This window comes from Papio anubis, chromosome 1, assembly GCF_008728515.1.
Source record: "Papio anubis isolate 15944 chromosome 1, Panubis1.0, whole genome shotgun sequence".
Taxonomy (NCBI): Eukaryota; Metazoa; Chordata; class Mammalia; order Primates; family Cercopithecidae; genus Papio; species Papio anubis.
The window spans coordinates 198,999,395-199,015,994 of record NC_044976.1 but is presented as its reverse complement, the minus strand read 5'-3'; the positions used below and the strand labels follow the sequence as shown (position 1 = coordinate 199,015,994).

Sequence of the window (16,600 nt, the reverse complement as noted above, 5' to 3'; positions counted from 1 at the left end):
TTTTTTTTATCTTTAGTGGAAATTGATCACTGCCCTGAAATATTTAACATTTATATGATATGCAGAATTAATGAAACTTCTTTCTTTTCAGTTTAAACGTAATAGACTTATTTTACTAAAGCCTTAATCTTCATGATTTTTCGTTTTTGTAACTATTAAACAGACTGTTCTGTACTTATGAATTCTATCACCCAACAACCGTGAAACTGATGAGATAACCCCCCAGAGGGTTTGATTTTGTAACCCTTATTTCCTGTAATATTTTGACCATTTTCTCCAACTGTAGACTATAGTAAATATAGATTCTTTGCTTTAAAATGCTAACCATCATGGGGGCCAGATAAAAACTAGGATAACTCAGTGTGTATTATTTTGGTTTATATATTGATTACTTTATACTTATCTTTTACCATTAAAAATTACTACCACAAGAATTATTTGGCCGGAACTTTACATTTCAAAAGATTATAATCTATCAGCCATTTCCTTTAGGTTCTTTCTTTGTTTCTGAACTGAGAAAGTTGTCTGTTATTTTGTCTGTAATTTGATTCTTTAATCCTTTGGTTTAAAGGATCATTATTTAAAAGGGGTTAATATATGTTGATCACTTTGGACTGCTGCTCCTGGAATATTTTTCTGTACCCTCAGGTCTCTGAAGAGCTTATAACCAAATCAAATGAATAGTTATTTCCTGAACATCAAGATAAAGTATAAGATATACTCATTAATCTATTTTAGAAGCAGTCCTAACATAAAAACACTATAGGTAAAAGTTTTTAAATAAAATTTGAATATCACAGAAGCATTTTCACAGACCAGCATGAGATCGGTTTCTGAATTATATAGGAATTGCATTCAGAATGGAAAGAGAAAGTGATTTGGTTGGGGGTAGTCAGGGAAGACTTTCCTGAGCGGGAGGTAGGATTTAAGCCAGCACTTGAAGGATAGGCTGAGTTTCAGTAGACTGGAAGAGGAGGAGGAAGAGGAGTGATTTGGGTAAGAAATAACATGAGCAAAAAGGCAGGCTTGACGACTCTACAGGAATAATTAAGGCTTTGTTGAGAATAAGACTTTCAGGCTGAAGATCAATGAATATTAGTCTGAAAGCAGTTTGTAAAATTATTTGTAAGAGGAATGGCAGGGAGACTGACTGTTAATTTAAGTGCTTGGCAATGTTGAGAAATGAGGTGAGAAAGGACCAGAATTTGACAGCATTGTGGAATTGCAAGGCAGGAGCTTTATTTCATAGTTAAATCACCAAGGTGGAATCTCCCAGGCTCAGAAGTAAAGGAGGAAGAAGTGGCAATGGCTCAGACTTTAAGACTGGAGTGGAGATGAAGGTTTATTGAAAAGATATAAGTCAGAAGGGTTTATGTTTTTTAAATTGTCATGACAGTGGCATCCTACTGCATAGCTTGCAGTGAGAAATTTGAGGCTAGGATTTAGGAGAAAGGTAAAGACTTGTGATAAAGAACGTGTAGCATCAGCTATATGGAGATGCAAATTAAAAGTCTTAAGAAATGATAAAATCTCAAAGGAAGATACTAGGGAAAGATATAAGAGTATCTGTATCTGTATCCACCTGAATGTATTTTTCCTCCACAGGTTGTCTGTAGATGAGAGATTCTGTGAGCTCACCTGTTGCCATAGGTCCTTTCTTCAGGAGGTGTAGTGGGAAGAACACAGACTTTGGAGTCAAGCAACCTCTGGATTTGAACCAGGGCCAGCTGTGACTCTTAAACATGATCATGAATGTAAAGTGCCTGCCTCCTAGGAGGCACACACCCAGTGTTAATTCTTTAGAGTGAAATGAGCATTTGAGGATTGACAGGAGGAAGAGGAACCAAAAAGGGAGTGATGGCAGGACCAAGTAGTGTTGGATTTCAGAATAAAGGACAGAGGAGTGCCAGTCAGTAGAGCCAAACCCTGAAGAAAGGTAGAGGAGAATGAGGACCAACAGGATTAGTTTTGTTTAATTTAGTAGATACTAAATTAAACAATTTCCGTGGACTACTAATTTCCATGAACTCGTGAAAAACTCCATTGTTCTCTCATTTACCACCAGTAGAGTTGGGCACCAGGTAGGCATTCATTACATTTCAGTGGATAGATAGAAGGAAGAAAAAGTGTACTTTCAGAGGATATGTTTGTTACTTTTGCAGTTAGAAAAAAATATATTTTAAGTGAGTACACTTTCAGTAAAATATAGAGTATGTTATGATTGCAAGGGAATAATTAAAAATGGGAGTTGGAATTCTGAATCTCACCTTCTTCCAAATTGATCAATTGTTTTGTTTTATACCCAGCACACTGTTCTCTTCAGACACGAGAGAGCAATTAAGCAATTTTGAAACTATGAGCTGAAGCAACAGTGAATTTCAGTAAGTTTTAAAGTAGTACATCACTATTTCTTGATAGCTAGGTTTTTTTCTAAACTTACTCAATTAAAATGTCTCTCATTTTAGAAAATGAGCCAGAAATTCTGTTTCTAAGGAGTTGAGAACAATCCTTCATCCTAATAGAATACAAAGGAGAAAGAAATACCAAAATCTAGTCACAGTTCTCCAAAGAAACAGAGCCAAGAGCCAACAGGATGGATATATAGAGGTTTTACTCTAAGGAATTGTTCCATGCAATTGTGGAGGCTTGGCACTTTCAAAATCAGGGCGGGCCAGCAAGCTGGAGACCCAGGAAAGAGTTAGTGTTGCAGTTCAAATCCAAAGGCTCTCTGCTGGCAGAATTCCTTGTACTAGGGGAAGATAAGTCTTTTTCTATTAAAGCCTAAACTGATTGATTGATTGATTGATTGGATGAGGCCCACCCATTTTATGGAAGGTAATCTGCTTTACTCAAAGTCTGCTGACTTAAACGTGTTAATCTCATCTTAAAAAGAGAAAAAAAATACCTTCACAGAAACATTTAAAATAATGTTTGACTGTGTACCGTGCCCCCCCCCGCCCCACCCACAGTTTGACATGTAAAAGTAACCTTGCAAGTCCACTCCTTGTTAACTTGACACTCATATGCATCTCCTTATTCCATACTTAATCACCAAATAAAGAGAATAACAAGTTCATACTTCCACCTAACCTGATAAAATTATCCTGTGTACAACCAAAAAACACACTAACCTTTTCCCTAGAGGAGGATGCAAAGTCCTTGGATGATGTTTACTCCTCTCCATGATATTCTATAATTTCGATACTGTGAGGTAAGCAATACTTAATACTTAAATACTGTGATATGGAGTTAGTAATCTGGCTTGGCACAGTGGCTCACACCCTTAATCCCAGCACTTTGGGAGGCTGAGGTGGGTGGATCACTTAAGGTCAGGAGCTCAAGACCAACCTGGCCACCATGGTGAAACCCCATCTCTACTAAAAAAAAAAAAAGAAAAAAAGATACAAAAATTAGCTGAGCATGGTGTCACATGCCTGTAGCTACTTGGGAGGCTGAGGCAGGACAATCATTTGAACCCAGGAGGCAGAGGATGCAATGAGCCGAGATCACGCCTCTGCACTCCAACCTGGGCACCAGAGTGAGACTCCATCTGAAAAAAATAAAGTCAGTAATCCGATGTTATATGATAAGGGGACAAGAAAGGAAAGAATACAAAGATACTTGCTTTTTGTATATCTATATATAGATATTCACACCCAAACATTCATAACAAAATAAGAAATACAACAATTACAGTCCTCATTTCTGTAACTGGTCACATGGCGGTAGCTGGTATTCCTGGCTGCCTCCTTCCACTACCCATTCTGTATTCCCTTTGCACTCATCTTGCAAGCTGATCATGGTTTACCTGGTGACCCAAACCTTCATTCTTGGACCATTCACAGTCCTGTATGGATTGTTGTCATTTTCATCGACCGTAATCACAGGGCAGGGTACGGAGATGTCCTAAGGGATCTCCTTAAGCCAGACATACTCCTCCTTACCTCCATTGTGTAGTAGTTCCAATTCCTCTTGGGCAGGATCAATCACCCCAGCTAACACTGTAACTCCTTTCCTTGTCTATTGATTCAGAGGTGTGAGGAGCCCAAAGTGGCTGGGTAGCTGTCTTCCAGTTCAGTGGGACGGTTGTAATTTTTCATCTTGTAAATAATGTATTTGAGTTGGGTTACATTTATTCTAAAATGCATATTATGAATATTGTACAGCAGATTCATTCACCTTGTGATAAAGTGAAATAGGGTGTTAAGCAGAAATAACGTGCAGATGTCTTTTATCATCAAATTAGGGGGCAAGATTCACTGATGCAGTATTCCTCAGTCTTAAACCCTGTATTGATGTCTTTTCATTAAAAAAAAAAAAATGCTACCAAAACATAAGTGCTGACTTAAAACATTTTTATTTTGATTTATTTAAATATGTACAAACATTATACTAGATATAAAACCTTTATGGTTATTATATTTCTTTACGAAACCCAGACTCATTACAGATAAGGAACAAGCAAAACTTCAAAAGCAGTAAAGTTGAAAATAACACTGAGTGAATGTAACGAATGGATTTTGCCAGAACTAACTTGCTGCTGCAAGCAGGCATCTGGACAGCACTGGTGACTGTGATGCGGGCTGGTCTCAGCTCCCTGAGGGGCTTCTGCCTTGCAGAGGCCCTGCTCTCTCCCCACTGTGTATGAATCACATCGAAGCCTTTGCTCCCTCACAGCGTGCCTTGAGCACTTATTTAGGTGTCAAATATACCTCTGTTCTTTTCTCATTCACCCATGAATTCAAGCTGTACACCTTTTAAATAACATTCTCTGTCTTATAGTTTCATGGTGCTAAACTCTCAAATTAGTAAGTAGTTGAGTCTTAATGACATAAAATGGTCTTATTTGTAAATTATCACTGCAAAAGAGAATTTGTTAACCAGCAAAATCAGAATGAATATGCTGATGAGACAATTGTGGATAAAGACTGTCATGTTAACATGGGACACGCTAGCCTGTATAGCCAGACATGTTAATGAACCCACTAAAGTAAGTGCTTTGATTTTACTTGAGACAGTGGATGCCAGACGTAATTACAAAACACAAACTAGAGCACTAAAATCACTTGTCAGTACTTAACTTGTTAAGCGGACATCCAGATAATTCTGAATATACTGTGTGTTAATTATTTTTTTACATTATCATCAAGTTAAACATTGTGAAGAACTCAGTCTTCCAAGAATATATCCAAGTACCCTCAGATATCTGAGGTCCCCAATTTGAAGAAACACTAATGTATTGGGAAAAAATACTAAATCTTGAAGACCTGGGTACAAGCCACTGTATTGTTGTGAACTCTGGCAAGTCATTTAACCACTCTGGGCATTGAATTCCTGAGTTGTGCCCCGCTTCAGGCCCTGATTTGCTGGACTTCAGAGTTCATGCTCTTTCTTCAATCAAAAGGCCTTGAAATTCCAGAATCCTGTGTTGGGCTTATAGTTCAATCAGTACTCTTAAAAATGGGGTCCTGGCAAGAAAGCGTTATGTGATGGTGGTGATCCCCAGGAGGGATCACATTATTCTGTAAGATTATGCTGATTATAAAGCCCTCGTTTTCTTTCATTATAGATTCTGATTCCCAGCATAGCCACGAAGTGATGCCTCTCCTCTATCCTCTCTTTGTCTACCTCCATCTCAACCTGGTCCAAAACAGTCCGAAGAGCACAGTGGAAAGTTTTTACAGCCGCTTCCATGGAATGTTTCTGCAGAATGCTAGCCAGAAGGATGTCATTGAGCAGCTACAGACCACTCAAACCATCCAGGACATCCTGTCTAACTTCAAGCTTCGAGCATTCCTAGATAACAAGTACGTGGTCCGTCTCCAAGAAGACAGCTACAACTACCTTATCCGCTACCTCCAAAGTGACAACAATACTGCCCTGTGCAAAGTCCTCACCTTACATATTCATCTTGATGTGCAGCCTGCCAAGAGAACAGACTATCAGCTATATGCCAGTGGCAGCTCCTCCCGCAGTGAGAACAACGGTTTGGAGCCCCCTGACATGCCCAGCCCTATTCTGCAGAACGAGGCTGCCCTAGAGGTCTTACAGGAGAGCATTAAGCGTGTCAAGGATGGGCCTCCCTCCCTCACTACCATCTGCTTCTATGCCTTCTATAACACAGAGCAGCTGTTGAACACTGCAGAAATCTCCCCCGATAGCAAGCTGCTTGCTGCTGGGTTTGACAACTCCTGTATAAAACTTTGGAGTTTACGATCCAAGAAGTTAAAATCAGAGCCCCATCAAGTAGACGTGTCCCGCATCCATTTGGCTTGTGATATTCTGGAGGAGGAGGTATGAATACCATTTTTTTCTTCCCTGTACCTGCCTTCCTAATTTCGTTAGAATGTCCTTACAAACATGACATATCTTAGAATGGACTTCCTAATTTTCCTCATCCTACAGCAGAAGCCACACTAATGCCATGTAACCTGTAGCCATTGAATTCCTGCACACGCCTAACCTAAGATGCAAAAACAATTTATAGCAACATTAACTTAACGTTATTAGTGAATGGTCAGTATTTATACTATGTGAAATGTGGATAACAACACTAAGCCTAATGAAAGAACTTTAGCTAATATTGACTTTAGCTGAGATTTGCAGTAAATATACTCTTAGGTGTGTGCACATTTGCTCAGGCGTAAATAATCGGTAGTAGGATAACTGAGTCGAAGGGCCTGCATTGTAAACTATAATGAGTATTATTTTCCCCACAGAAGGTTGTGCCATTTCACAGTGTCAGCAACAGTAGTAAGAACACTGGCGTCCCTGCACCCTCAGCACACTGGATGGTATTGGCTTTCTGAGGCCAGTGCATATCCTGTGGCTCGATGTACCACAGGGTGTTCCCAGACCCCACTTGGAGAAGTAACACAAGAAGTAGAGTTGCCAGCTCCCCCGTCAGTCAGTGTTCAATCTTGTTTGACTTGTAACGGTTTAGGACAGTCATTGAAAAGGGCAGGCGCAGCTTGGGTTTCAGGTCACCAAAATTTACTGCCTTAGAAACAATGTGGGCCAAGGAAGATAGAAATTAAACTTCACAGAATTAACTTTCCTTCAGAGTGGTCCTTTTTCAGGACCACTGGCTGTGGGCCAAAATATTTTTGTCTTATCACCACTGACATTCAGGTAGCTTTGCCTCACATTACTTTGGATGAAAAATTCTTTACACAATGTTGAAAAATTAAGGAGCAAAAAAATCAGTCTAATTAAATTACAGTTAATGATAAGGATGTTAAGAATATTGGGTACCCTCAATTAAACCAGTGTTTTCCTGTTCCTGTTTTCTGAGTCCGCTGCCAGTTAGGATGGCCTTTGAATTTTTGATTCTTGCAACCAAGACAGTGTAATTGAAGGATTTCTTTATGATAAGTAAAGAGTCTAGATTCCTGTGTAGAAGCTTTACTAGAATTTTATGGTACTCTCCAAAATATTTTTTATTACATTTGTATTTGAATTTTCAAACATCTCTTTTCCTTGGAGACAGTTCTCTTTTTGGGAGTTCTGATAAAACTGAGGAATACTGCCTGCATTTGCTTTCAATTTTCTGTAAATACAAAAAATAATTATTTATACTGACCTTATTAGCTTTGATGATACAGAGTGGATATTCTGTGCATTAAAAATTAATATTAAGGAAGATAGCATTATGACATCTGATAACAGTAGACCAAAATAAAACATTTTAAGACTCTGGCCACTACTGGTAACTAGCTCTGTGACTTGTCCTGTGTGTATTTCCGGGTATCAGAAGTGTATCTGAAGACTCAGAAGTGAGGAACCGCATGCGGAATTCCAGGAACTGAAAGAAATTAAGTTATGGCTGGAGTTAGGAGAGGGGCTAAGACAGGAAGTGATGTGGTGATACTGTCTTATATGAGCAATTATGGCAGCCAAACTAGAGCAGTGGCAGTGGCAAAGGAGACATGGACAGACTAGAGGAGAGCTCAGTTATACGATTACTGTAGGGGATAAGGGAGAGGAAGCATCAATGGTGACATTTGTGTTTCAGGCTTAAACAGTTGGATGTCCCATCAAGAAGAGAGCAAAAGATGTCATTGGAATGGTGGTTTTGTTTAAGCATTTCTGGCTTTCCATCCTTGTTCGTACTGAAAGTACTGTAGATGCTAGCTAGCCTCTGCCTTTTTTAAGAATAAACTTTTTTTTTTAAACTTAAGAACTAAAGCTGAGATTCTCCTATTCTGTTGTTGAGGGGCTTCCTGCATGGGATTTCTGCATGCCGCCCATTTTATCACAGCAATTTGGGAAGTTTTCTTTTTGGTTTCTGACAAGTATTTGAGGGGGGAAGCCAGGCATAAATTAGTTATGATAGTTGGTGTTTAATGTTTCTCCAGTGAAAATTTGGACTTTTCTTTTTCCCTTGTAGAGTGCATAATTAAAACAGACTATTATTTTGAAACGAAAGATTGAATATTTAAAAAAAAAAAAGAGAGACTCTTAATACAGGAGTCACAAACTCATATAACTAGAGAAACCAAAGAGGTAAAAGCAAGTGGTGACGCCACATGGATTAATGAGATGATAGAAAGTACAAAATCACTATGTAAGTCAGATTAAAAAGCCAGCTTGCACTCTCTGCTTTCTTCTTTTTGAAGCAATAACTATTACATAAATCAGTGAATACAGTATTTCAACAGTATTTGAAATGGTGTTCACACCCAGCAATTCCACTTCCAGACATATATCCAAGAGAATGGAAAACATGTGCACACAGGCACTTGTACATGAATATTCATGGAAGCATTATTCACAATAGCCAAAAAATGGAAACAGTCCAAATGGCCATGAAGATGAATGAATAAATAAAAGGTAGTGTGTGCATACAGTGGAATATTATTTGCCCATAAAAAGAAATGAAGCACTGATGCAGGCTGCAACATGGATGAACTTGAAAACTTTATGCTACGTGAAAGAAGCCAGTCATAAAAGGTCACCTACTGTTATTCCTTTCATAGGAAATATCCAGATAGGCACGTCCATAGAGACAGAGAGGAGAGGAGTGGTTGCCAAGGGCTGGGCAAGGAGAATAAGAGTGACCGCTAATGGGTGTGGCATTTCTTTGTGAGGTAATGAAATGTTCTGTATTAGATAGTGGTGATCATTGCACAACTCTGTGAATGTACTAAAAATCATTGAACTGTACACTTTGAAACAATTATATAGTATGTAATTATATCTCAGTTTAAAAAAAAAAGGAAAACAGTAACTAAAATCTTCTATGTAAGCATAAAATTTTCTGTTAATTATGCCAAATAAAACTGAATTCACAGCACTGTCCTGTAGCTTCTGTTGTCTCCCACTCGAAGATCATCTAGGTTAACCTTTGGAAAGGTGTTAAGTGACATAGCAGTCCCTTGCTTTTTACCTTGGTATGAGCAGCCCTCCTCCTGTTTCAGACACTGAGATGAAAAGTGAAACCTTCATTCTCCATCTTTTGTTCTATATGAAATGGAGATAGAAATGATATCTGGCCGGGTGCAGTGGCCCACGCCTGTAATCCCAGCACTTTGGGAGGCTGAGGCAGGTGGATCATAAGGTCAGGAGTTCAAGACCAACCTGGCCAAGATGGTGAAACCCCATCTCTACTAAAACAAAAATTAGCCGGGCGTGGTGGCGGGCACCTGTAATCCCAGCTACTCAGGAGACTGACGCAGGAGAATCGCTTGAACCCGGGCGGCAGGGGTTGCAGTGAGCCGAGACCGCACCACTGCACTCCAGCCTGGGTGATAGAGTGAGACTCCGTCTCAAAAAAAAAAAAAAAAAGAAATGATGTCCAACCTTTACCCCTGTTGATTGATACCTATGTATTTTTAATATTTAAGCAACATGGCAAAACCACAGAGATACCAAACCAAGGATTTGCTCTTCTTTCTTTTCAGCTATGTGTGCTACCCTCACCACTACCAGCACCTACCACCTTAACTCAGCAATAAAACAGCTGTGTGCAATTAATTTATATGTCTGGTGGTTTTCCCCTCAATCTGGTCTTCTTTAGGTTTGAAAAGTAAAGAAGGCAATATTAGCATCAATACTCAATTCTATAATCTGTGTATAAAATTGTCATTTAGATTAATGCTATCCAATGGGAATATGGTGTGAGCCTTATAGTAATTTAAATTTTTCTAATAGCCACATCTAAAAAGGTTAAAAATTTGTTAAAATTAATTTTAATGATGTATTTCATTCAAACTAATATGAACAAATTATTTCAGCATATAAGCAATATAAAAAAATTATTCATGAAATCTGTTACATACATCTCTTTTGGTCCTAAGTTTTAGAAATCTGATACGTATTTTACACGAACAGCACATGTCGATTCATGCTAGCCAGTATCCAACTTTTCTGTTCTAGTTCAGGCTGCTGTCATCTCTCACGTAGGTAGCAGTAATTCACTTGCTTCCAAGTCTGATCCACTCACAAGTCCAGCCAAATTTTATGTCTTCCTGTTCCACTGACAGCTAATGAGAGAATAGATGGAGGCTAAATTCCAGACCCCAAGAAAGGACCCCTGGTCTGGGGGAAACGTGAGTGTGAGCTCTGAGGTAGTTGGAGCCACCGAGTCCAGGAGCAGACAGCCATAACAAATCTGAGGTTTTAGGGACTCCATAGTCCAGAGCAAGGGCAGCAAACTACAGCACAAGAGGGCGTGAGATGATACGTGATCTCTTTCTGTTTATTTTTCTTTTTAAATTTCTATTTCATGTATGTTTCATAATGTACATAATAAGATTTATTATTACATGAATTTGCTTTACAAATTAAACATTTCTATTTGGGATGCATACCCAATTACTGTGGAGTATTCAGGCTGAATCGTAGGATATGGTATTATCCTGTCGGCAGGAGAGAGAAGTGAGAACCCATGGGGTTGGGCCCTTGTAAATCAGCTGCTCGACTGCACTGAGGCCCGCGTGGGACTGGTTGAGCCACACAGAAAATGTGGCTGGGTTATTTTAAGCTGTGGTCCTGGCAGAGGGCTGACAGTGATAGCCAGCAGGAACATTCTGGTTTCTCCATTCCTTGGTCTACAGAGTCAGCTGGGCGCGTTTCCACCAGCCCAGGACTATCATCAAGATCCCTGGGGAGCGCCAGCTGTACTCCCAGCCCATGCTCCTAGCCTATGCACCTCTCCATCTCCAACTGTGATGCCTTCACCACTGCGGAGGTGAAGGCCACTTGCATAGCTTCTTGTTCCAAATGAAGACCACTTACCCCTCAGAGGCAGTAACATGTCCTTTAATTCACAGTTAACTTTCAAAGGATCTTTGTTTAATTCATCTGGTGTCATTTTTGTTCCCACAGCCTTTATATAAACTTTCTGGTGTAGAGCAGTGAGTCATTCTTGAAATTTTAAAGTGTTGTTGTAACTTCTTTGGAAAGGAAAATTACTAATATTTTTGGTAGCACTCAGTAGAACCTTCAGCTCCCAAATACTTATGTATTTTTAATGTTGAGTGTTTGGAATAGCCATGTTGAATATTCATGAACATCAGTGTTTATTTTCTCTCAACTTTTTCTTAAATATGTACACATGGGAGGCATTCATTTTATTTTGAATTTAACCATTTTCAAGTAGGAAAAAAAGGGTGCCCTTTTCTTATACAAGAACCTAAGGCTGCCGCAATGAACCAACAAAGCTGACTGGTTCAGGAATCTTCATCATACTCCTTTCTTCTGGTATTTAATTAAAACCCATTTTAATTGATGAATTCTGGGACAGAAGAGACAGCTGTAGTTTTGAGGAGTTTATCTGTGAGGGAATAAAGGGAAATGAATTTTGAAAACAGATGGTATACTTGTAGGGAGGGGACCAAGAAAGGGGACCCTTTCCGAGTACCATTAGTTGCTGTCTTTTCTGTCCTCACGCACAGGAAATTATTTCGAAGAATCACATGAATCGCTTGGCTTTGCTTAAAGCACTTCTGAATCCACACCTTGTTTGGTTACTTTGGGGGAAATGTTTTTTGAGACCCTCCAGAAAGTCACTTTAAAAACTTCATTCTGATTTATTTTGAGACACCAAGCAGTTTGTGGCTGGTCACCAGGCAGTGGGGGCTGTGATTTACTAGTAACTGTACCTTTCTAGCTTACTGTTAATTATTAAAACATCCAGGTTTTATTTTGGCTAAACTCCTCTGATGGTTCTGGGTTTTGTTTGTTTGTATTTGTTTTTGTTTTGTTTTTTTTTTTGGCACAGGGTCTCACTCTGTCCCCCAGGCTGGAGTGCAGTGGTGCCATCAAAGTTCACTGCAACATGGACTTCCCAGGCTCAAGGGCGCCTCCTACCTTAGCCTCCCAAGTGTCTGGGACCACAGGCATGCGCCACCATGCCCAGCTAATTTTTTAAATTTTTTTGGTAAAGAGTTTCCCTATATTGCCCAGGCTGGTCTCCAACTCCTGAGCTCCAGTGATCCTCCCGCCTTGGCGTCCCAAAGTGTTGGGACTACAATGCGAGCCACCATGCCGAACTAATAGTTGTGTGTTAATACTAACGTGAGGCTGTGCGCGGTGGCTCACGCCTGTAATCCCACCACTTTGGGAGGCCGAGGTGGGTGGCTCACCTGAAGTCGGGAGTTCGAGACCAGCCTGACCAACATGGAGAAACCCCATCTCTACTAAAAATAAAAAATTAGCCAGGCGTGGTGGCACGTGCCTGTAATCCCAGCTACTTGGGATGCTAAGGCAGAAGAATCGCTTGAACCCAGGAGGCGGAGGTTGTGGTGAACGAAGATCACAACGTTGTCCTCCAGCCTGGGCAACAGAGCGAAACTCCGTCTGAAAAAAAAACAAAACTCTTGAAGTGATACCACATCTGCCTTCATGTGTTGCATGCATCATTAACCCCCATCATGGGAGTAAGGGACTAATGTCAGGACTTGACAAAATATTGTTGTCAGTTAAATGGAGTAAAAACAGAGAGCAGTATGGCTTATAAAGCAGCTAAAACTGACGGATGAAGGCAATGCCCATAGAATAGAAGAATCTAAGAGCCTCACAGAAATTCGAAAGTAAACATTTTCAAATGGCACGCATCAGAAGTAACCATACAAGCTATCCTCAATCGAAGGGTAAGGTCCACAGTCATCACTCTGTAATGGCCTTGCGTTTCTGCATCTTTTAATCTGGTATAGTCTGAGCTGCAAGGTGAATTTAAGGAGAGCAATTTGTAAGTCGTAAGAGACTTTTATTCAGTTATGAGTTATCTTCCTGGGGCAAGGCCACTGTCATTTGCTGGATAGATGCTATTTCCCAAGCAGTCTCAGTTCTCTGCTTTTTTTTCTCCTGGACTTGTTTTCCTTGTCAGACCACTGAACGTTTTTTTCTTGTGTTTATTTTCCCACCCCACCCCAATGTTCCCAGGATGATGAGGATGATAATGCAGGCACAGAGATGAAGATACTGCGGGGACACTGCGGACCAGTGTACAGCACGAGGTTCCTCGCGGACAGCTCAGGGTTGCTCTCTTGTTCTGAAGACATGTCCATCAGATACTGGGATCTGGGGAGTTTCACCAACACTGTGTTGTACCAAGGACATGCCTATCCTGTGTGGGATCTGGACATCAGTCCATATAGCCTGTACTTCGCCAGCGGGTCCCACGACCGCACCGCCAGGCTGTGGTCATTTGATCGGACGTACCCGCTGAGGATATATGCAGGACACCTGGCAGATGTGGACTGTGTCAAATTCCACCCTAATTCAAACTACTTGGCCACGGGCTCAACCGACAAGACCGTCCGGCTGTGGAGCGCTCAGCAGGGGAACTCGGTGAGGCTTTTCACAGGCCACCGCGGCCCCGTGCTTTCTCTAGCCTTCTCTCCCAACGGTAAGTACTTGGCATCTGCTGGCGAGGACCAGCGGTTGAAGCTGTGGGACTTGGCCTCTGGGACCCTTTATAAAGAGCTGAGAGGCCACACAGACAATATCACCAGCCTCACCTTCAGTCCAGACAGCGGCTTGATTGCCTCTGCCTCCATGGACAACTCGGTGCGCGTCTGGGACATCAGGAACACTTACGGCAGTGCACCTGCCGACGGCTCCTCCAGCGAGCTCGTGGGCGTGTACACCGGGCAGATGAGCAACGTCCTGAGCGTGCAGTTCATGGCCTGTAACCTTCTTCTGGTGACTGGAATTACACAAGAAAATCAGGAACATTAATTTTTTAACTTTGTGGGAACGGACTGGGGTAACGGTGGAAAGCCTCCAGTTGCAATCCTTTAATGAGCTGAGATTGAATCATTGACTGTGAAAGAGCCCCCTCCTCCCCTCTCTCCTGGGCCCTCCTTCCGGGCAGGTCCCCCATCACTCAGCCCCGCAGTGTTGAAGGCCAAGGTTGGGGAGGGGGGCAGAAGCGAGGCAATGATGAGTGACCAATAATTAGGATGCCCTGGAGGTCACTCACAAGTCCTTATGAAGATCCTACCGTGACCTCGCGCATGCGAGCACCTTCCTGTCTCTGCCTCATTCTCCCCATCTGACTGGGCCTGGGTTTGGTTAGAGGGTGGCTGTAGAGCACCCTCAGGAGAAGCGGTGCCACAGGGGTCACGCGTGGTCCAGCCCTCGGGTGCAAGGGAAGTCCTTGTTGGCAGAGGGATGCGGGGCGGGAACGAGGAAAGGGGAGGGGATGATCCTGGCAAATAGTCTTTCCTTTTCCGTAATTACAGAGAACCAGGATTTTTTTAATTATTGTTATTATAATTATAATTATTATTATTATTGAGATGAGGAAACCTAGCACTGGCAGAGGGCACCTTCTCTGCTTTTAATCTTTCAGGTTTGACTCCTGGCACTGGCTTTGATACTTGGAATTTTGAGGTTCAGGGAATTCAGAGAATTTGGTAGCACAGTGTATTGGGAGAAAGGGAAATTTCGGGTGACAGATTGATCACTCCAGCTGACATGTTTCTGGAAGCGGGTGGGTGGGTTTGATTGAGAACATTTTGGGCTCCTGCAGTGATGGTGGGAAAGAAAAATTCTTTCCATAGCTGCACTTCTCTTAATAATTCTCTCCCCTCAAAAGAAAGATTATGATAAAGAATAATTTGGAGTAATAAGTAACAAGATAGAATTAGAAAAATGTTGAATTTCCGAATCACCATTCAGAGGTGTGGCTTTTTCCACGTCTTTTTCTCCTGCAATGAACTGCTCCCACGTCCTGCACTGCAATACCAGTCTAATGAACACTTTGTGAAATGAATCGTAAGTATGTACGCACGCATATCAAACTATGCTCTGAGGATAAAGCAAGTTCTAATTTGTGGAAAAAGGATTAAATATTTCTGTTTTCTGAAAAGAGTTATTTTGTATTTTGTTTTCTATTAAAATGTATTTAGTTTCAAAAAAAAAAAAAAGTGTTGGCATCTCATTTCAACTCTGAGGACAAGCGGGTGAGTGTTCCGTCCTGGGATGGTATACCTCTCACCTCTCCTCAGGGCAATAACCCGTCGGTTACCTAGGCCACACTGTCCCCAACGAAGGTGCATTTTTATCTGTTCTTGGATTCTGTTTAGCTTACTTTGAATCATGATTCCCTTAGTATTCACTTGGATTATTGATGGCATTTAATGCTATTTGTACATCCAAGATTGATAGTTGCTGACTGGAGACAACATGTATTTTACCATCTAGAGTCATTTGATGAGATCCTACTTCCCGCTTCCTTCAAAGACCCCACTATAAAATCTCCAAGGGGCATAAGAACTGGGCTGTTAAATAAATTCAAACTATGTATAGAACAATTCCGGATAAAGGACTCATTCAAAGTAAAGTGAACTTCAAAACATAATTTTCTCAGCCGGGTGTAGTGGCTCACATTTGTAATCCCAGCACTTTGGGAGGCTAAGGAGGGCAGATCACCCAAGGTCAGGAGTTTGACACCAGCCTGGCCAACATGGCGAAACCTCGTCTCTACTAAAAATACAAAAATTATCCTGGTGGGCGCCTGTAATCCCAGCTACTCAGAAGGCTGAGGCAAGGAGAATCACTTGAACCTGGGAGGCAGAGGTTGCAGTGAGCCAAGATCAAATCACCGCACTCCAGCCTGGGAGACAGAGCGAGCCTGTCTCAAAACAAACAAACAAAAAAAAAAAAACCAGTTTTCTGACAAGGACACCAAGAATCATTAAGAAATTAAGTAGGAAGACTAGAATTCTAGCCAGTTTTTTTTTACTTGAACCTACAACGCCGATTAATCAGAAATGCTTCTTATTTATAAAATCCATGTATTTGAGACACTGGAAGAAGGGTCCTTTGGTAGTAGCCTGATGGCATCACCGTCCATGTGTTCTGCAAGTAAAGCCTGGTGTTCAAATGTGTTCTGATCTGTAATAAGCAAACTCTTAGGCGAGATGCTGTGGTATATTACCAGAAACAACAAAATCTCTAAGTTGGACGGAATTATTCTCTGAAGTGAAAGTATATCTCTGACAGGATGATTTGGAAAGGTTTTGTGTGTGGGGGGCGGTTAGTGCAGAATCTCCATTAAACACAAACTGTATGAGATGAGTCTTCACCTCCCCAGTCATGTCCATACCTTGTGATTTAACTTCAAGTTCTTCATGAGCATAGTGGGCTT

At 41.1% G+C, this 16,600-nt stretch overlaps 1 protein-coding gene across 2 annotated transcripts in view; it reads left to right on the top strand.

Annotated features, from left to right (window-relative positions):
- The window catches only part of TAF5L (TATA-box binding protein associated factor 5 like), a 33,285-nt gene extending 17,966 nt beyond the window's left edge, over positions 1-15,319 (top strand). Inside the window, exons 3-5 of one of the 2 annotated variants that reach the window (XM_031659188.1) lie at positions 2,307-2,381; positions 5,570-6,294; positions 13,387-15,319. In XM_031659188.1, the coding sequence (XP_031515048.1) occupies positions 5,599-6,294; positions 13,387-14,184 (1,494 nt within the window). In that variant the 5' untranslated portion in view covers positions 2,307-2,381; positions 5,570-5,598 and the 3' untranslated portion in view covers positions 14,185-15,319. The remainder of the gene's footprint in view (positions 1-2,306; positions 2,382-5,569; positions 6,295-13,386) is intronic. The other variant, XM_003893789.5, reaches the window with a different exon arrangement.
- The last annotated feature ends 1,281 nt before the right edge of the window (positions 15,320-16,600 follow it).